This window comes from Apostichopus japonicus, chromosome 4 (genome assembly GCF_037975245.1).
Source record: "Apostichopus japonicus isolate 1M-3 chromosome 4, ASM3797524v1, whole genome shotgun sequence".
In the NCBI taxonomy this organism is placed as follows: domain Eukaryota; kingdom Metazoa; phylum Echinodermata; class Holothuroidea; order Aspidochirotida; family Stichopodidae; genus Apostichopus; species Apostichopus japonicus.
Genome location: NC_092564.1, coordinates 4994062 through 5012994, shown reverse-complemented (window position 1 = coordinate 5012994; position 18933 = coordinate 4994062). Strand labels below are relative to the sequence as shown.

At 37.9% G+C, this 18933-nt stretch overlaps 1 protein-coding gene across 3 annotated transcripts; it reads right to left on the bottom strand.

Moving 5' to 3' along the window:
- Window positions 1-600: 600 nt before the first annotated feature.
- LOC139966233 (methionine synthase reductase-like) lies at window positions 601-18641 on the bottom strand. Of its 3 annotated transcripts, none has more exons than XM_071969059.1 (12): window positions 18499-18641; window positions 16186-16390; window positions 15417-15567; window positions 14917-15034; window positions 10356-11091; window positions 8780-8923; window positions 8080-8325; window positions 6098-6321; window positions 4287-4488; window positions 3412-3626; window positions 2425-2604; window positions 601-1959 (listed from the first exon to the last, which is right to left on the bottom strand). In XM_071969059.1, exons 2-12 carry the CDS (start codon window positions 16375-16377, stop codon window positions 1815-1817), a joined length of 2553 nt encoding a protein of 850 aa, XP_071825160.1. In that variant the 5' UTR covers window positions 16378-16390; window positions 18499-18641; the 3' UTR covers window positions 601-1814. The 3 variants fall into 3 exon arrangements, with proteins under 3 accessions (XP_071825160.1, XP_071825159.1, XP_071825158.1); XM_071969058.1 differs by having other exon boundaries at window positions 18493-18626; XM_071969057.1 differs by having other exon boundaries at window positions 18369-18581.
- Window positions 18642-18933: the final 292 nt, after the last annotated feature.

The window sequence follows — 18933 nt, the reverse complement described above, 5'->3', positions numbered from 1 at the left end:
GTGATTGTGTTACATATTTAACTTTGGACTTATCACATTGTCAGAATGCTACCACTGTCCGTTCACAAATTTGTGCATGATGAGATGTCAATGGCTTTGCCAGGAATTCTAAATTTGCACTTTATCCAAACATTATTCCATTGGGTACTCACTTCCCATTACACCGATAAAGTAAAATATGATTAAGTTGGACATGCATTTTTCTATATAATGTGGAAAATGAGACAAGAGAGTTCACAGAATCTCGATAAAAATGATACAGAAAATGTTTAGTCTGTATTGTATTACAGAAACATGTACAGTACAATATAAACCCTGAAGTGGAAGGGATGTGGTGAACACTTATGACTTCCGTTTACCATATTTATGCACAATAGGTTACAATTGCACCTTTTAGTATCAAGAGGAAAAAGAATGGAAATGTTTGTGCCTAGCAGGAAGCAATAATCTCAGGTTTAAAATTTAGTGCAGCAGCCCCGGCAAATAAACAAAATAAAACCTTACTTCATCAAGACTGGTAATAGATGTGTATGGACTAACAATGGCAGCAATTTTGTTAAGACCCTTGATTTTTGTCACATTTTCATGATTCTTTGGTCGGGGGGAGGGGGGGGGGATTTAAAGGAGGAAGGAGCACAGAGTTGTAGGGCCTGCCATCTCATGAGTGAGTCTGTATCTAACCTTCATCCAAGCCTCCTATTTACAGCTACTGTACTAAGGCATTGTATGTGTCTTCAACATCCCAGCATGTAGCTTGTTCATGCCTCATGAGTGACATATCTTTTTTTCCCGTCTTAACTTCAGACATCCTGAAAACATCACGGGCAGAAGCCTATCTTTCTTCTTCTTTTTTCAATCTTGGTTCAAATCTTAACATCTTCTTCAAATCTCATTGAGAATATATCTTACAAGCGTTCTTCAACTGTAGCATAAAGTTGCACACCACTATATACCGAGCCACACTCCTCCTTTAAACCTGTATAAGTTATTCTCTACTATCTGTTATTTTCTGCCATATTATCTCACATACACAATTTTCTACACTTAAAGTGGAAGCTTGAATTCTTCTCCAGATTCTTTCCTCGTGGTAGAAAGTTTATTTAAGAGAAAATGGCTGATTTATAATCAAAACAATCAAATGTCCAACACTGCATCAAAACAGGATGTAAATTGCTCCGTTTCTCACAATTGTTGAAATCAGGCGACACAAGAAAAATCAAATATCGCTTTGATGTCCACAGACTCCATAATCACCACCAGGTCTCCACAGAGTACACTACGAGTGTCTTCTGGAATGTCCACACACCTGACACACTCACCTTCAATCCTTCCTCATTATCACAATGTACAATTCCTGGAAGACATTTAAACAGTCCATTTGATGTCCAACAATGCCAAACCTTTCCTCACCAGACTGTTTATACAACTCAAGAGTATAACAGCTATGACAGCTAGGTAGGCTATGATTGCTAGGCATGACAGCTAGGCGTGACAGCTAGGCAGTGACAGCTAGGCGTGACATCTAGGCGTGACATCTAGGCGTGCCAACTAGGCGGTGACAGCCAGGCGGTGAAAGCTAGACGTGACAGCTAGGCGTGACAGCTAGACTTGACAGCAAGGTGTGACAGCTAGGCGTGACAGCTAGGTATCTCTGCGATGCTCAAACAGCCTACAGACCTCCACTCCTCCTCCTCCTCAGTGCTGCATACTACAAAACCAACAGATATGTTTTCAAGTGTCTCTTTAATCTTCAGCCACTGCATCCCATCTTCATACTTCCTTGTCAATGTGATATACATTTGACTATTTTGTTTTTAAGTCCAGATATCCTGTAAATACCTCTCTTCTTCTCGAAGTGTAGCGAGCAACACGCTGACCTCAAAGATGCTCTTCCCTGTGTACTCGCACAGAATCTCTGTCCAAGCCTCCATTACCTGCTTCGCCATTCCATTTGCATCGCTGAAGGAAAATGAAAGAAAGGAAATTATAAACTTTATTAAGAAAACACATCAAACACAGAAAACTAATAGCTCAAAATGGGCTAATAACAAGAAAAGACAGCCGTAGGAAGGTTGAATAATATGATCACAGGAAAAGACAATATTCAAACTGTAAATGACACACAGATTAATAGAAGCCCCACAGAATAAGTCAATTTAGCTTATAAATCCACTGTGGCCACAGATTATTCCTTACAATTTTGATTAAAATGAAACTGATTTTAAGAACTTGCTTCCTTGCATTAATAAGAAAAGTTAGGACAACTCCTATGACATTCCTTTCCTCTTAAATGCTGTGACACAAAAAAAAGATTGAACTGATTCCTGTAGCCTGACTGTGACCTTGTTTCGTAAAAATAAAAATAAAATTGTAAAGTAAAAGTAGAGTCAAAATGAAAAGTCAAATCAAGGAATAACAACTGACCCGCAGACATAAATCACTGCCTCTTGATTCATGACGAGGTCAGCAAGCTCTTTCTTGTGAGTTCTCATCAGATCCTGGACGTAGCGGCATTTTGGCCCAGAGACGTCATCTTCATCTCGAGAGAATGCTATAGTAAGCTTGCTCAGAATTCCCTCTTGGAAGAAGGAGTTGATCCTATCCCTAAGGTGGGCGAAACGAGGAGAGCAGAAAGTTGAGAGTAAGTTCACATGGGGAGAGGGAGGCGGAAAAATCGAAGACCTATGTGGGGCTGATGGGGAGACATGTGATTGTTCAACTGAATTATCATCTTTAATAAATGACTCAATCCAAAAGACAAGTTTCATTAACAAGTCACCTTTTTAAAACTGAGAATCCAGCATTCTTCTTGCAAGTGCAAAAAAGATTGGGGTACTATGGTTTCAAGAACTTAGGGCTATATAATGATAAAAGTCACAATATACGAATCCTAGGCTTGTCATAAAAAAAAATCCCATATATACTAGTTCTATTCTATTAATGACAGATTCCATTCAAATTTCAGCAAAGAAGCAAATTTGAGTGAATAATTACATTCCCCTCCTTTCAGTTTTAGTGCAATTTGTTTGCTAATCCGTTCATAAAAGGGGCTTTTCTCTAATTTTGCATTTCGTTTCTTCTTCAGAAAAGATGTACTGAAACTGAGCACCATATCTGTCTGCATTAACACTCTAACTTGAATGCTAACCAGTGCTGATATTTTGCTACCATATCTATAGCTTTCAAGGACAATCGGAAACTTGCTTTTCCAAATCCTAATGGGATTCACACTGCAGCTTAACAGATAAATCCAAAACTAACTACTTCTGATCAATAATTGTTTGTTGCATCTTAGTAGCTGCAGGCTTTATATTATTACCGTCCACACTTAATATGCAAGCAAGGGTTAGAGTCAAAATGTCTCCAAAACTGCAAGGAAAAAAAGCCTAAAATCTTTCTCTTCACTTTTACCTATAGAGGAAATCTCTCTCTTTGTGTCTGCAGCCATAGAACAACCACATCTTCCCGAACGTCTGTTCTGCGGGACGTTTCTCCTTCATGAAATGCCGGTGTTCCATGAATCCCATGAATGGTGCTACACCAGTGCCTGGTCCTATCATAATCACTGGCTTCGAGACATCCTCTGGCAGACGAAACTTGGTGCTGGTTCGGAAATAAACTGGTATCTGTTAAAGATCGAAGTGGAAAAAAAATAAAATAATAGGAGTCAAGTAGAAAGCTCTAACCAGCTTTGGATTTTTTTGTGGCATTTTACAATACAATGACAATACTAGTATAACTTCATCAAGGTTTTCCTTCATGTGACTTCACAGTTGGCAAGGAGTGGCAAAATCAGTGAGTAATATACTAATTTCATTAATTTGGTCAGTAAATGATGAATAAAGAAAACAGACTGGTGAATTTTATAAAATGAAAAATGACAAAGAAATTCATGGCTAGAACTGGACTCGATCCAGTCACCTCTGGGTTACAAGCTCAGATTTATATGTATATAAATAGCCAAATTTCTCAGGATATCCCTTCCTGCCACTTTCTCGCCCCTCCCCCCCCCTCCCAGCAAACTGGCCTTCAGCAAAGACATGGCTTCATGCAGTAGGGATCACCATCAACTAAGGGCTAGATAGCTCAGTTGGTAGAGCCCTGGGTTTTTAACCCAGAGTCACTGGTTTGAATCTCATTCTAGCCTTGCTCTTTTCCATTAAATATTTGGGCAAAGTTTCAAACTGAAAGTGGTACTTATATGCAACCTGCACTGGTATATAAAGCTAAATGTCTGTCACATATCACTACCCAGTTTTAGACGAAAGTTAACCAAAGTAACGAACCTTTGGTTTGCCCTCGATCTTAAGTTTCTTAACATTGACATCACTGAGACCTGAGTTGTTACTGATATCTTCTTGGAAAGAAGTGGTTATTTTGTTTAACCATCCGGAACACAGGCCCTCCTGTGCCTTCTTTATCTCTGTCGATGGGAATTTCAGGACGTTAAACACAAAGCGAATCATGTTGCAACTTCCAAGAGGGGAACTACAAAAACAAACCGACAAACAATGGAGTTAAAATAACAAAGACCACAAAAACAATGGAATTAAATAAAACATAAAAAAACATGAAACAGTACAGAAATAAATGGGATTCATGCTCATGATAGTCAACAGCAAAGCTGACGGTTCTTTCCTTCTTGTATCAGAAGTATTGAATGCCAGTAGGGACATTAATATCTATATCTCCATATCCATAAAATGCATACTCTTGTTGCTTGATATACAGACTGTACTACCAACAAAACATTCACCATTAGGTAACATAGTGGAAGTGCTTGCATTTTACCTTATGTCATCATTTTTTCCTGGAAAACAAACTGATCACATGACAATACTTACAAAACACTCTATTGTTTCATCATTACAGCCACTACCAGCACAAATGACAATGTCTTTTATGACAAGGCTGTATTGTGGGTATTCAGCTGGAACATGAGTATGTAACTGATTATGTTGAGTATTATGTTCTTCTATCACATACAGAGGTTATGTACAGTAGTATGTGGTGGCTATGCAGGACTCAATATCTGCCATACAGTAATGCAATGCAGTAACTTAATATTAAATTAAATTATTAAATTATTATATATGACGTAAAACTGTACACACTGTAGATATTATTGAAATTGGCAGTTTCACATGCAGCATCCATGTACATTAATGTAACTGGGACAACTGGCTTAATGGTGCAAACTCACAAAGTTAACTACAGACTTATGCAAACTACTAGTGAGAAAACTTCACACAGTGTTAGCTAGTAACCACCCACTGCAATGAAAAATGTGTTGTGTTACTTACTATAGATTGCTACGGACTAAAACAGTTGCAAATGTAGCGTCATATTGCTACAGTCACAATTTTTTCATGAAATATTAAGAAAAACTTTGCCCAAAGCGAAATGCCTTTGCTCCATTTCTGATAGGTGCATGTATTGTCATTGTGTGTTTTATTTAAGCCAGACTTCACTGCAAGCAAGTAATAAGGAAGGATGAATATGTGGCTCCAAGAATTAAAGTTAGTTAGAGGGATGCCGACAAACGATGAAAAGGACCCCTTTTGTTGCACGACATTCACAGGTAATTCAGCTATTGTGAGATGCAACACTTCTAAAGTACTCGATGTTGTATGTACATAAACTACTTCAAGTTATGTACTGTAGGCTATAGCAACATGCACTGTTTGCCTTCAAATTGGCAATAGCTAATTTAACTCAGGTAGGGGGGGGGGGGGGGTTGGGGAGGCGGATGAGGTCATACTGACAGAGGGAGAAACTAAATCTCAATGGTAGAATGACTTATATAGCCGAACACTGTAGAGGCCTGAATTTCACATATGGTGTAGATATTTCGGCCCTTTTACACATTTTCTCTTTCAAGTTCATAAGGTTAGAGTTAAAATTGGTGAAAAAAACTAGCAATTTCAGATATATGTGGTGCTGATACGAAAACAACCCAACAGACTTTCAATGTCCAATGAACAACCTGTCGTGGACTCTAGAACAATATACAAAACAAAATAAGTGGACTTAGTGCGTCTCTATTTGCGTGGCTAGAGAAATATAACACAGCTCAGTGAGCTACTTTTAACCTTACTTTGCTACGGAATATGGTCGAGGCAAAAGCCGAGTGAGGTTCTCCAGGATTCTCTGGACCGGTGGAAGACATGATGGGAAAGCCTCTAGAATATCAGACAGCGAAAGGTGATCTTTACGAATGAACTTATTGTAGTCTGCTGCCCCCTCTTTGCTACAGAGTTCCTGAAGACGACGTTTTTCACCTTCTTTAGACGTGTGCTCCGATAGCATTCTAACGAAAGCCTGCCGACGAAACAAGTAAGATATTGCATTGCGTTAAATGTTTGGCATAATGTGATAGGATTATGAGTTTATGAAGAAAATTTATCCAAAATGCCAACAAAACAATATTTCCTGTGTGTATAAAACCAGGTGCTGTATATTTTGTTTTTATATTTAGGTGAGGGAGAATTAGACCACCGTTCCTGGTGTACATTCAACTTTCCAATCTCACCCAAAATGTGTAGAGTTATTTATCAACACAACCTTACATTAAGACCTTCAGAATGCATCATTCGATGCCTAGAAATCTGTTTTCCTTTTCTCGGACAAACCTTTATATCCTCCTACATTGGAGTCGGCTTCAACAAACCCAGGTCCACACCATCTTCCTCAAAGGTTCATGCCCCTGCCTAAATCAGTCAGGAAAACTTAGAATTTTGCTCCACCAGTTTTGATATCCTATGCATGCCACTGAAGAATAAAATGGCAAGTTTTACTAGAAATGATTTCCCTATACTTCTTAATACTGTGGCACATAAATTGACCCTTGGGCTATGCAGAATACCATAGTATTTGACTGTTGCACTAATACAAGCAGTTATGTAAAAATAGAATGAAGAGGATATTACACTAACTACTGAAGATTAAGCAGAAACTGCATGTAAACTGAATGAGACGATTCCAATTTTTCTGGATTGTCTACAAAAAGAAGATGGACTCTCATATCTCAGCTACACACATATTTTTGGTTTAGTCATTAAAAAAAACAAAAAGCAAAGTGGTACTGGGCAATAAAAAGATGTTTAATGAGCTTCACTTGCTCTACTTCACAGCCAAATTTAATTCAGCTCACAACTTCCCTCTGATTCCCAACTAAGTAAACTTATAATTACTAGGGAAAAACATTTTTTAGACTTTGGAACACTGACAACCTACGTAGACAAATTCTTCTCGCGTCAAATAAAACACCACCAATGCAATCACATTTGTATTGTTACTGCAGCCTCTATTCTTAATCCATTACGATGCTCATTGCTGGTGTCTCACAATTTTTTCTCTCTTCACAATCAACAATTAGTAATATTAGAAAATGGACGAGATGATTTAAGGGAGGATCCAGGGTTTCATTAATCATCAGCAAAGGCACTACAAGTCACACAACAACAGACACATTTGAACATCTCATCAATTTCAAATCACAACAAATTTCACAGACAGAACAAAACATCTTAAAACCTGATAGCAACATTACAATGGCCGACTGTAACATTTAAATTATGGGAGGGCATAAATTAAGCAATTGTTACTTTTTGTTATGTCCTCAATTATCTCATAAATATTGCACCTTGGGGTAAACAGGAAAAATATCAATGATGTCGTAAGACCTCACAAAAATGAAGAAGGATACTGGAAAAATATTAGAAAATTTGTAAAAATAAAACAACTAATATTGCTTTCAGTTTAAAGCAGCTTTTGTACATTGCTGCTATAGGTGCATTACTAGTCATGGTAATCTGTGGTCACATATAGAGGTAGACTTGTTCCAGAAGTTAACATGACAAATGCAATAACATGTTGATCTCTAAGTCTAAAGTTCTTAATAATCTCTCTCACTAACTCCACATTTTATTTTCAAGCTGGACAAAGGTATTTTTCTATTCTACAAATGCTTTTCGCAAATTTATAAGTGAAAACTTGACATGTTGTGACATGATCTCAACATCTCGTCATTAATAAAACATAAGAAGGGTTGTTTTATGAATAAATTAGCTTACAAACCTTCTTTGGCGGTGTTCTGATATCGTAACACTGGGTCAAGGCCAGTCTCAACGTCGCTGGTACCGGAACAAACTCAGGTACGGAAGCCTTTCGTTTCCGAGTTCCAGCCTCTAGTTTCAAGGTGAAAGGAGTGTCAGCCTTACTGGAGACTTCAAGCCTTGATATCAGTCTATTAACTTCATCTGTATTATTTGGGCAAATGACTCCAAACGAATCGCCCGGCTGGAAAGATGTCGATTCATCGTCCTGTTATGAGGAGGGAAAATAAATTAAAAATTAACATTTCTTCTCAAATAATTTGAGTGAATATTTATCAATTCAGTCAGTTGAACAGTCCTGCAATATTCATCTAGTTTAGTAAGATTGACTGGATTCAAAAAGCCTTCAACTAATTTGATGATAATTAAGTGAGACTTCACACAACAAAATCTAATCCTCAAAGATGCTTCTTATCAAAAGCTGGTCTGTAAACTTCTTATATTTTTGTATGAAGTCTGTCACTTTTCTCAATCACTAAAACGCCAATACTCTTTAGTCATTTTATTTCCTCCTCATTAACAAGCTTCAATCTAATATGCAGTTTAAGTTAGGGTTCCTTTGCGATCTTGTTTTAAACATATTTTATGTAAGATTGTGCACAAAATTTATAACAATATAATAAAAATCTACATTTCAAAAATCAAAAACTGAATTAACTGACCGGTAACTGTAGCTCCAGCTGTAGGGTCGTCTTCACCGCATCTCTGCTTGTCAACTTTGTTGCTCTGGAGACGGTTGCCATGGTAACTGGTGATGCAGCAGATGGGAATACAGCACCATACTGAAGGGGAAGCTCTCTGACATGCTGGAAAGTGTTGCAGTGAAAAAATAAAATGACATTAAGCAAAACAAAATTGGATTATTTGAAATGACCTTGCCATGTAATGAGAAAAGAAATCATTCAACATATGGTGAGCAATACTGACAATACTATTCATAAACAAAATTTATGTCTTTAGTTAGTTTCAACCTTTTTGGTACAATAACAATCTTTAGGATTATTCGTTTTGGTTTTCAAGCTAGGAAATGCACTTACAATATCCCCCAAAGAAACTGAATTTGATTCTGATTTTTTTTTCAAGTTATACTTGAACAGAGTTTGGCAAACTAAAATACTTGGCATGGAGATGTTTGGAACATAACCTGGGAAACGCCTTCCCATTTATTATAGTCTACTCCTATCTCACTTTCTTATCGTCATCCCACTGACCTGTTGCAGGGAGGCAAAAGGAACTTAAAACAACCTGTGTGCAGCTGAATACAATGGTGGCAATATAACCAATACAGACTGTAAATATGTTAAATGAACACAAAGTTTGCCAGCTTCCATCTAGTTTCCTATTCCCATGGTGAAACTCATGAATAACTTGCGTAAATTTAACACCCTTTCAAATTAACCCAATTGTTGGTCACTCAGTCACTAATTTAAAGATTGTATGTTAGCCTGAAGTCAACTCTTACTTCCAACTAACTTATTGCAGACATTGTATGTTAGCCTGAAGTCAACACTTACTTCCAACTAACTTATTGCAGACATTGTATGTTAGCCTGAAGTCAACTCTTACTTCCAACTAACTTATTGCAGACATTGTATGTTAGCCTGAAGTCAACACTTACTTCCAACTAACTTATTGCAGACATTGTATGTTAGCCTATAGCTAACACTTACTTCCAACTAACTTATTGCTGACATTGTATGTTAGCCCCAAGTCAACACTTACTTCCAACTAACTTATTGAAGACATTGTATGTTAGCCCCAAGTCAACACTTACTTCCAAATAACTTATATTTTCATGTGCTGGCAATGAAATTGTGACTAATCACTGCTTGGGGACATTAAGCGACATTTCCTAAAGATAGTATGAATAGGTTTATTATGAAGCCTACATATTAATCATGACTTAATGTTAGGCTACCAAGTTTCTAGTAAGCCTAACAAATGCAAATCGTGTAAATGATATATTGTACACGTCCAAACAGCCATTAACCCCAAACATGACATGTTGTAGCCATAACTTTTCAACACAGTTCTAATTTTATGCTGTTTTAATAACTTTAAATAACTAAGACATTCTTTAACCCTGTGCTCGTAGGTATGTCAGATCATATCATAAGAAGTGTTCAAACCAGGCTTTTCCTGGCTATTCTAGACTAAAACTTCAAAATTTCAATGACTTTTACGACCTAGAAAAGAAGTTTTTCAAAAAGAAGATTACGAGAATCATACGGTACTTACCAAGGATTCATCTTCTTTGAATGTAATCTCCAGAAAAGGAGGTGGATTAAGAGGTAAGGTGAGCGAAACATTGCACAGAGGAGGTTTGGAAAATGTTAAACTTTCCTCAGGAATCGGACGGCTAGAGTTATTCAAGGTGTCTCCGCCGCTAATCTGTGGCGTATGAGGTTCAGCCTTAACGTCTCTGACGACCACAGGCCGCTCCGAGGATGGACCTCCTCCCATCCTGGATTCCCCTGACTCTTCTTCCTTATGTTTAGAGGCAGCGTCTGTTTTAGCTGCTGAAGTTAGATCTGTTTGTCCTCCGTCCTGCGAGTCTCCGTTTGCCAGACTCGTCGAACCATTGGTGCGCACCGCACTGTCGCTGCTTCTGTCTTCTACACCACTGATTGTTCCTCTAGAGATGTCCTTCTGTTCGTCTGTTTTAGCTGATGAAGTTAGATCTGTTTCTCCTCCGTCCTGCGAGTCTCCGTTTGCCAGACTCGTCGAACCATTGGTGCGCACCGCACTGTCGCTGCTTCTGTCTTCTACACCACTGATTGTTCCTCTAGAGATGTCTTTCTGTTCCGAGTCGGTTTCCCTCCTCGCAGAGTCTGATCCCGTAATGAGCTTCTCCTCCGTTCCGTCTACCTCGCACACATCCCCGTTGCAACTCTCTGTGACGCCCTCTAGTTCCAACTGCCTCTTCAAAGCTGGCCACAGGCCTTCTATCCAGGGTTCTACTACTACCTCTAGACTGGAAAATAGACAAGAGGACTTAACTTTAATAACATCTTCTTGGCAACATGACCGACCGAGTTCCTTTGAAACTGCCTCAAGATATCGTATTAGTTTTCCATTCAAACTTCCCTTCTTTCAGTCTGGCCTCTTCCTTACCTTCCTTACAAGCAGTTCGGGTAAATGAACTCATCACTTCACCGTCTTAAGAACTTATGTGCCAACCCTAAGTGCTTTCAATTTGTTTCTATGAGGACTGTAAGATCTAAACCCTCCACAAGTCAATCATACTGAAGTGAGCAATACATTAAAACACAATCATGAGGCCAGCTCAGGAGAATGACAAAGAAAAATTACATTTTTAATCCACATTTGGGTGTTTAATAGAAATGAGCCAAAAAACAAATACTGTAGGCATTTGCAATGGTGCTACCCTAGGCACAAAAATAGGAAACTACTTCAATTGTGTCCTATTTATAAATTCTGTAATTTATACTGGAATAAAGAAATTGAAATTGGAAAATGCTCATCAAAGTGTTAATCTGTAGTATCACCCATGTTTAAAGCAGCTAGTTACATAAATTGTAACATAACATTCTACTGTCACAGACAATGGAAAGGCAGGGGGAAAAAAAACCACTGAGAATTTATACTGATTCTTCAAGGAAATATCCATACATGGCCAAAAGCCAGCCTACAACCCTTTCAAAGCATGGAAGAATATTTTGTATCCATCTCCAAATTTAGCATTTAAGCTGGCAAGTTCCTTTTTTAAAGTTTCCTTATCTAACATTTTCAAGTACAGCAGTGCTACTCAATCTAAATAGTAAGATATCTATGTTGTAACCGACCCTTTGCTCCCTAATAATCTGTAAGTTCTTTAAGTTGTAGTATACTGCTTCACTGTAGAAATATTTGGTACCCGAAATAATGTTTCAATGTTCATTTGAAGGACTATTAAATGTGGTCCTAATTTCAATATTACCAGTTTGAGTTTGGAGCCAAAAATTAGAATAACTATCCTTTTTTGTGTGGAGTTCAGACAGGAAGGTGTATACCCCCTCCATCACCCCCTCCCCACCCCCCCCACAGTCACAGATCTTTGCTTGCAAACTATATAAGTTCAAATCATTGTGATATAGAACATGTTTTGCCAATATGGTACAACAATTGCAGGAAATTGACATTCTATTTTAAACAGTCAACTGTGAAGACCAAAATATCCCTTTAAATATCATGAATCCATTGCCAGAACTTATCAATGTCCTATTACTGAGCAAGTTAGTGTCATACCATACATAATAACCGTTGCCTCTCAATCACTCAGACCCTATAAATATACCCTCAGCCTACTGAACATTTTCACAAAACTGTGTTTTACCAGCAGTTTTAAATCCAAAAACCATCACTACAATATGGCTTCCAGGGCTGCAACATGATAGATAAATTTCCCTCTTATCGGTGGAATGTCATTATCTTTATTGTACCAGTACCTGATAAGAATTTTAACCTTTATCATGGATCAAGGCAGAGATACTCCTAATTCCTTCTTTCAAACTCTATCAAATGTTACAGGAAAATGCATACTGATGAAACTCCCTTACAGTATCACAATTAATCCAATGTAGGCGTATGACACATACGAATAGCGGGAAATTAACATGAAATTTTCACACGTCCTTTCCAGATGTCTTGTGAAGGGAAAATGAGCAGCAGAGATAACAAAGACAGGTTTGGTTGCTTTGACAACTTAAAGCCTTGTTATCAATTTGATTTAATCCTCTGTCTTATCAAATTTAATGGGGTTTTATGGATGGAGATTTTGAATTAAAATTGCAATTCAGTACAGAGTTTTAAATACAAAATATGGACAGGGGAAGAAACAAAGTCTTTTATAAATGTATCTCAGAACAACAGGTGCATCTAACACAAAAAAATGTTGGTTGATGTGAGCCTGAGGGGACAGAGGAAGGGGGAGAGAGGAAGGGGACAGAGGAAGGGGGAGAGAGAGGAATGGGAGAGAGAAGAAGGGGGAGAGGAAGGAGAGAGAAATGAAGGGGGAAAGGGAAGAGAGAGGAAGGGGGACAGAGGAAGGGGACAGAGTAAGGGGAGAGGAAGGGTAGAGAGGAAGGGGAGAGATGAAGGTGGAGAAAAGGGGCAAGAGAGGATAGCACAGGAGCGGGTAATGGCAGGAGTGGAATGAAAGGGGATGGATTCAAGGAAATATGCTTATGGAAAGGGATAGTGGAATGATACAAGGGGGAGGGGGAGAATCGTAAGATCACTATGTAGCTGTGGAAGTTAAAAAGTGTTTTTTTCATTGGAATTAAATGGATCCACTTTACCAAACTTTAGACTATGCATCAATTCTTTGTCAATATTTGATATCAGTCTATGTTATGAACAAGATAGGCATGTTGACTCCTGTGTGACATCAACAAGATCCTTTACTAACACATTATTCACATAGGTTCCTGGGATACATGTTCTCTTAGCTATGAATGATCTTTTTCATCGCATTTAGAACGTGTCAACTGTGGTAAAGAGGTGGAAACTACACTTCTGTTGCTTGTTCATTAAAAAGACAATTAAAGACAATTTCAATCACTGCTGTGGTATCATCATAAATCCTAACAGCAACAAGACTTCAGACTTGAGTCTACTGGTGCCTTTATTCCACCCCGGTGTCTTTATTCTCGGACTCAGTGCATTACAGAAATCTTGTATGACATACACTGTGTACTCATCCTCATGATGTTGTAATCATACTTGTTGCACTCATACTCATGATGGTGTACAGATCCTCATGATGAAGTACTCATCCTCATGATGTTTTACTCATTCTCATGATGTATTACTCATCCTCATGATGTTGTACTCATCCTCATGATGTTGCACTTATACTCTTGATGGTGTTCTCATACTCATGATGGTGTACCCATACTTATGATGAAGTACTCATCCTCATGATGTTTTACTCATCCTCATGATGTTGTACTCATCCTCATGATGTTGTACTCATCCTCATGATGTTGCAATCATACTCTTGATGGTGTACTCATACTCATGGTGTACCCATACTTAAATGATGAAGTACTCATACTCATGATATTGCACTCATACTCATGATGGTGTACTCATCCTCATGATGAAGTACTCATACGCACGATGGTATACTCGTCTCACAATGTTGTACTCGTACTCACAATGTTGTACTCATACTCATGATATTGCACTGATACTCATGATGTAGTTATCATACTCATAATGAACTACTCATACTCATGATGTTGCACTCATACTCTTGATGGTGTACTCATCCTCATGATGTTGTACTCATCCTCATGATGAAGTACTCATACTCATGATGGTATACTCATCTCACAATGTTGTACTCATACTCACAATGTTTTACTCATACTCATATTGCACTGATACTTATGATGTTGTACTCAAACTCATGTTGTTTTACTCATACTCATGATGTTGCACTCATACTCATGATGTAGTACTCATATTCTTGATAGTGTAGAAGTGTACTCAAACTCATGATGTTGTACTCATAATTATGATGAAGTACTCATCCTTATAATGTTGTTCTCATACTCTAATGTTGCACTCATACTCATGATGTTGCACTCATACTCTTGATGGTGTAGTCATACTCATGATGGTGTACCCATATGCTACAAATCTGTTAGATTTGGACAAAGCATGCTATAAATCATGTGAAAGTTTGGAACACACAATTTCAAATGATGCACTTATCTACTAAAAGGTACAAACGAAACTTTTTTTTTTAAAGTTTCAATGCATTGCCAGGATGAAAAGTAGACATGCTTACCCAACAGCATCATCAGCGTGTGCGGTAGGGTAGAATCTCTTGGCACCCAGACCTTCTAATCTCTTATCAAAATTTTTCCCATTTTGACAAAAGCTTGTGTAATTGGAATCACCGAGGGCTGAAAACAATTTGAAAGGAGAAAGAGAAAGGGAAAACAAAATTAATACGCAAAAAGTATGAACACTTTTATACTCTTGATTACTACATTGCAGACTCATTGGTTACTGACAATTTTAAGTTTCAGGTCACAAGTCAAGACTTGTAAAGACCACCTTAGTACATGCAACACTCCATCAAACGATACATGGTGAGGTACAGTAGGTCTATGGGGAAAGAGATTTTACCTAGCTAACAAATAAAAATTTGAAATATAATGCAGTTATCACCTCAAGGAAAATGATGCTTTCTAAAGCGTTTCTCAACAAGAGATTTTAATGCTACCAGTTGGAACATGACAATAAAGATCAAAGGGTGAAAGATTGGCTGCGCATGATACCTACCAAGCAAAGCATAGTTCAGATGAGCTAAATGGTCATTCGGAAGGGTTTTCTTCTTCAGTCTTCTCCAGAACTTTTCTGCTGTCTCTGGTGGATCACCTTCCCCTGTGGTGGATACTACCATTACCAGACAGCTTTCTTTGTCGAGACTGAACTAGTAGATGTAAGGGGGGAAAAAAGACAAAAGAAGACATATCATCTTAAGTACTGCATCTACATCTTAAAGTGGGGAGTCATTTTAAATGAATATCTTTTCAAATATGGTACTGTACTCTGTCCATCTGTTAAGTGGCACAATATTTGGTGTCCTGTAAGTTGTACTTCAGAGACTTTGCCACCATCTGGCAAATGGGAGAGTCTGCTATATTATAGGCTAGGAATCATACAGTAGCCTGTAATATTCCATGTCTTATGGCTTGGTACTGGCTTGGTCCGACAGGTCGATCGGCATGGTTTTGTACTAACAGTACCCAACAATATTGCTAAGCACTAACCACAACTAAATTGACTTTTTTTGAGCAAACGTTCGGTCACATTATGCTGCATTGCTACGGGGGTGGGCCATGAACCTTCTGTCCCAGCTTGGCTACAAACTTGTACAAGTAATGTCTACACTGATAGTTCTAATTTCCATTTTTTTACAGATTCTGAAAAGTCACGAAATGTCCATCACCGGAAATGGAGAATATGTTTGTTTTTTTTCAGTGCCATTGTTATGTTTGCTCCTTAAAGTAGATTCCTGATCTGAATCATAACGCCTATAATATCTTACCTTCTTGTCTGTAAGAGAAAGGCAATGTAACTCGGGTGCAAGGTCATGGTGGGGTGCAGCTTCATTAATTTCTTCTGCGATTGCCTGGGCCTGACCGGTCTCAGATCCGTACAGAAGAAGGAACCTATTCTTTGTGCATTCAGGCATTTGTAATTTTCTATGGGTTAATTTGATGAGATTTCTCCCTACCATGCAGCAACAGTAACTGTAAAATACAAGTAGTTTACAAAACATTCCATGAAATATATATACTATAAATTACATAGTACTGACAGCTTTAATAGTTTAATAGTTGGCAGTAACTGCAGAGAGAATGGCCACCCTAAAAAAGTCCTAGGCTACATCTTTTTCTATACTCAAATTCATTGAAAACTTTCAAAATTGCTTTTAAGGTTTGATTCCTCTAAAAATCTAACTTTAATCAAGGTACCCTATGTTCTTTTTGGTATACCTTTCACTCTTCTGCAATTAGAGCTGAATTTCAGCAAATGTTATCAGCATTAGCTTAGGCCTAACCTTGCTCTGTTTTCTTACTACGGATAGCCTAGGCCTTTGTTCTTTGAACATCGATTTGCTAAGCTTTTTATTGTAAAAGGGATCAAAACTTTGCTTAAACATAGAGGAGGTTATCTGCTATTTCAACATGCTGAAATGTATCAACCTACAATAAGTTATTGTACTTTGTAGGCCTAGGTTTAAGTTAGACAGACGCAGCGTTCGGTTTCTTCCGGAAGAAACCTATTTCTTCCGGGGACGTGGAAGAAACTGGAATAAACCTGTTTCTTCTGCGTTTCTTCCAGAAGAAACTGTGAAAATTGGCATATATACGCAGCACAACCCACATCCATGATAAAGAGAAAAATAGTTTACCACCATCTGACTGAAATGCATACCATTGAAACCATCAAAATATTATTTTTGTTTTGAATATAATTTTGGGTTGTTTTTCTACACCACAAGATGTTTGCTTATAAATCACAATATTGAAGGACTACTTATCATCTCGCAATTCCCCATCAACCAGAATTGCATAACTGGCCATACTGTATGAATGATTAACCTGGGTTGGCCCATGTACTGAGGATTTAATACAATGAACACCAAGAAAATAGCCGAACAATAGATCTGTTAAATCTGTTGATTGATCTGTTAAATTTCTGCAACTCCCTAAATTACAATAACTAGGGCAAAGTTTATTCAGCTCCATTGTAATGGTAACAATGCAGGCTGCAGTAGTAGGATTGAAACATATCATAGTGGTCAATGTAATCGTAGTTATGAGTGTGCATTGAAGTAGGCCTACAATAGTTTCCAGGGAACACTTGCCCCTCCACTCAGAAACTAGTTTTTAACTAAGAACTGGGCTATAATCAGGACCATTCTGGTCTGCAAAATATTGCTTGCCCATAGTTGTTCCCTGAATTGTCCGATGCTAGTAGCCTAGTACTATATTTTGTACAGTATATGCTGGAAGCAGGTCATGTGCTCCAATTCTAATATAGACTACCTAGATGACACTATAGTGCTTCTTGTACATTTATTACATAGTTAGAAATCATTGCAGGTTGGTATGAAACTTTATCATCAGTTTTTTCCATTTTGTCCGGAAGAAACCTATTTATTCCGAGTGGAAAAACCACGGTTTTTTTCGCGGTTTATTCCACCCCAGAAGAAACCTGCGAACCCTAGACAGACGAAACAAAACAACAGGCGGATTTAAGTTGAATTTTAAGAGATATATCTTGCAGAAGCTGCTGAGTGATAACCAAATGCCTAAAACAATTCACAAAATCTTTAATGTCACATTCACCCAAATAATCAACAATAAATAACACTACATAGGCTAGGCCTATTTCTTGTGATTGAAAATAATGTACTGAATCAACTGGTAAATAATATTTGACAAAATGACTGAATATAGATGATAGGCCTATAACATTATTCACTTTGTGATTTTATCGTCACAAATTATCAGTAAAAATGTTGGTTCCATAGAATCAAAGACTGTTGTGTCTAGGAAATATAATTTGATATTCCGCAGCCTAACCTTATAGTACCTACTTTACAGTAGGTACTAGTACTAGTAGGCCTTGTACCGTTACTTAACTTTGTACTACTAGTAGTAATGGTACGTAGGCCTAGGCCTAAGCCTAGAAAACACTACACTCCAAACTGTAACTTACAGTAGGCTGCCGTTTAGAACAACGATCAGGTGGTGATTGGTTTTTTCAAGAAACACAAAATAACAACCTTTTCTACCAGCACTTTGAGAGGTCTAAGTTAGTTTAATAGCCACATGTGACTTACGCTTACAAAAATGTGTTATGTCAGCACAACGACCGACTTCGCGACGATATGGTGCTCGTATGCTCTGTGTAAAACAACACGACGTGAGAACAGACATGTATTATATATGTGGACGTTAGCTAACTATTGCGCAATTACCGTTTGCGAGCCCGTGATTAACATCAAGAGTCCTCTGCATAGCAGACGAAACGTTCAGAATACTCCCTCTCTCTCCTTAGCCTTCAATATTTCGGTAGGTTTTGGTCATTCTTGAACGTGAAGTCAAATACATACTAAACACTATATCAAAAATGTACAAAGAAGAAACCTATATACCTTCTTGATTTCCTCTCCATAATTGTATATTAGGTATCAGAATGGCCAAGGAGAACCTTCCGTTTATAACTAAGCCTTGGATAAACGATTTATATTTCTGATAATTGAAATTAATAAGGAAATAAA

Bases quoted from the DNA above. Each gene is read 5' to 3' on its own strand.
- LOC139966233 (XM_071969059.1), bottom strand. From the start codon at position 16,377: ATGGTAGGGAGAAATCTCATCAAATTAACCCATAGAAAATTACAAATG. The intron at 8,326-8,779 runs GTCAGTTAATTC...TCCTCATAACAG, and splicing joins AGCTGGAGCTACAGTTACCG to GACGATGAATCGACATCTTT. The intron at 6,322-8,079 runs GTTTGTAAGCTA...TTTCGTCGGCAG, and splicing joins TCAGAACACCGCCAAAGAAG to GCTTTCGTTAGAATGCTATC.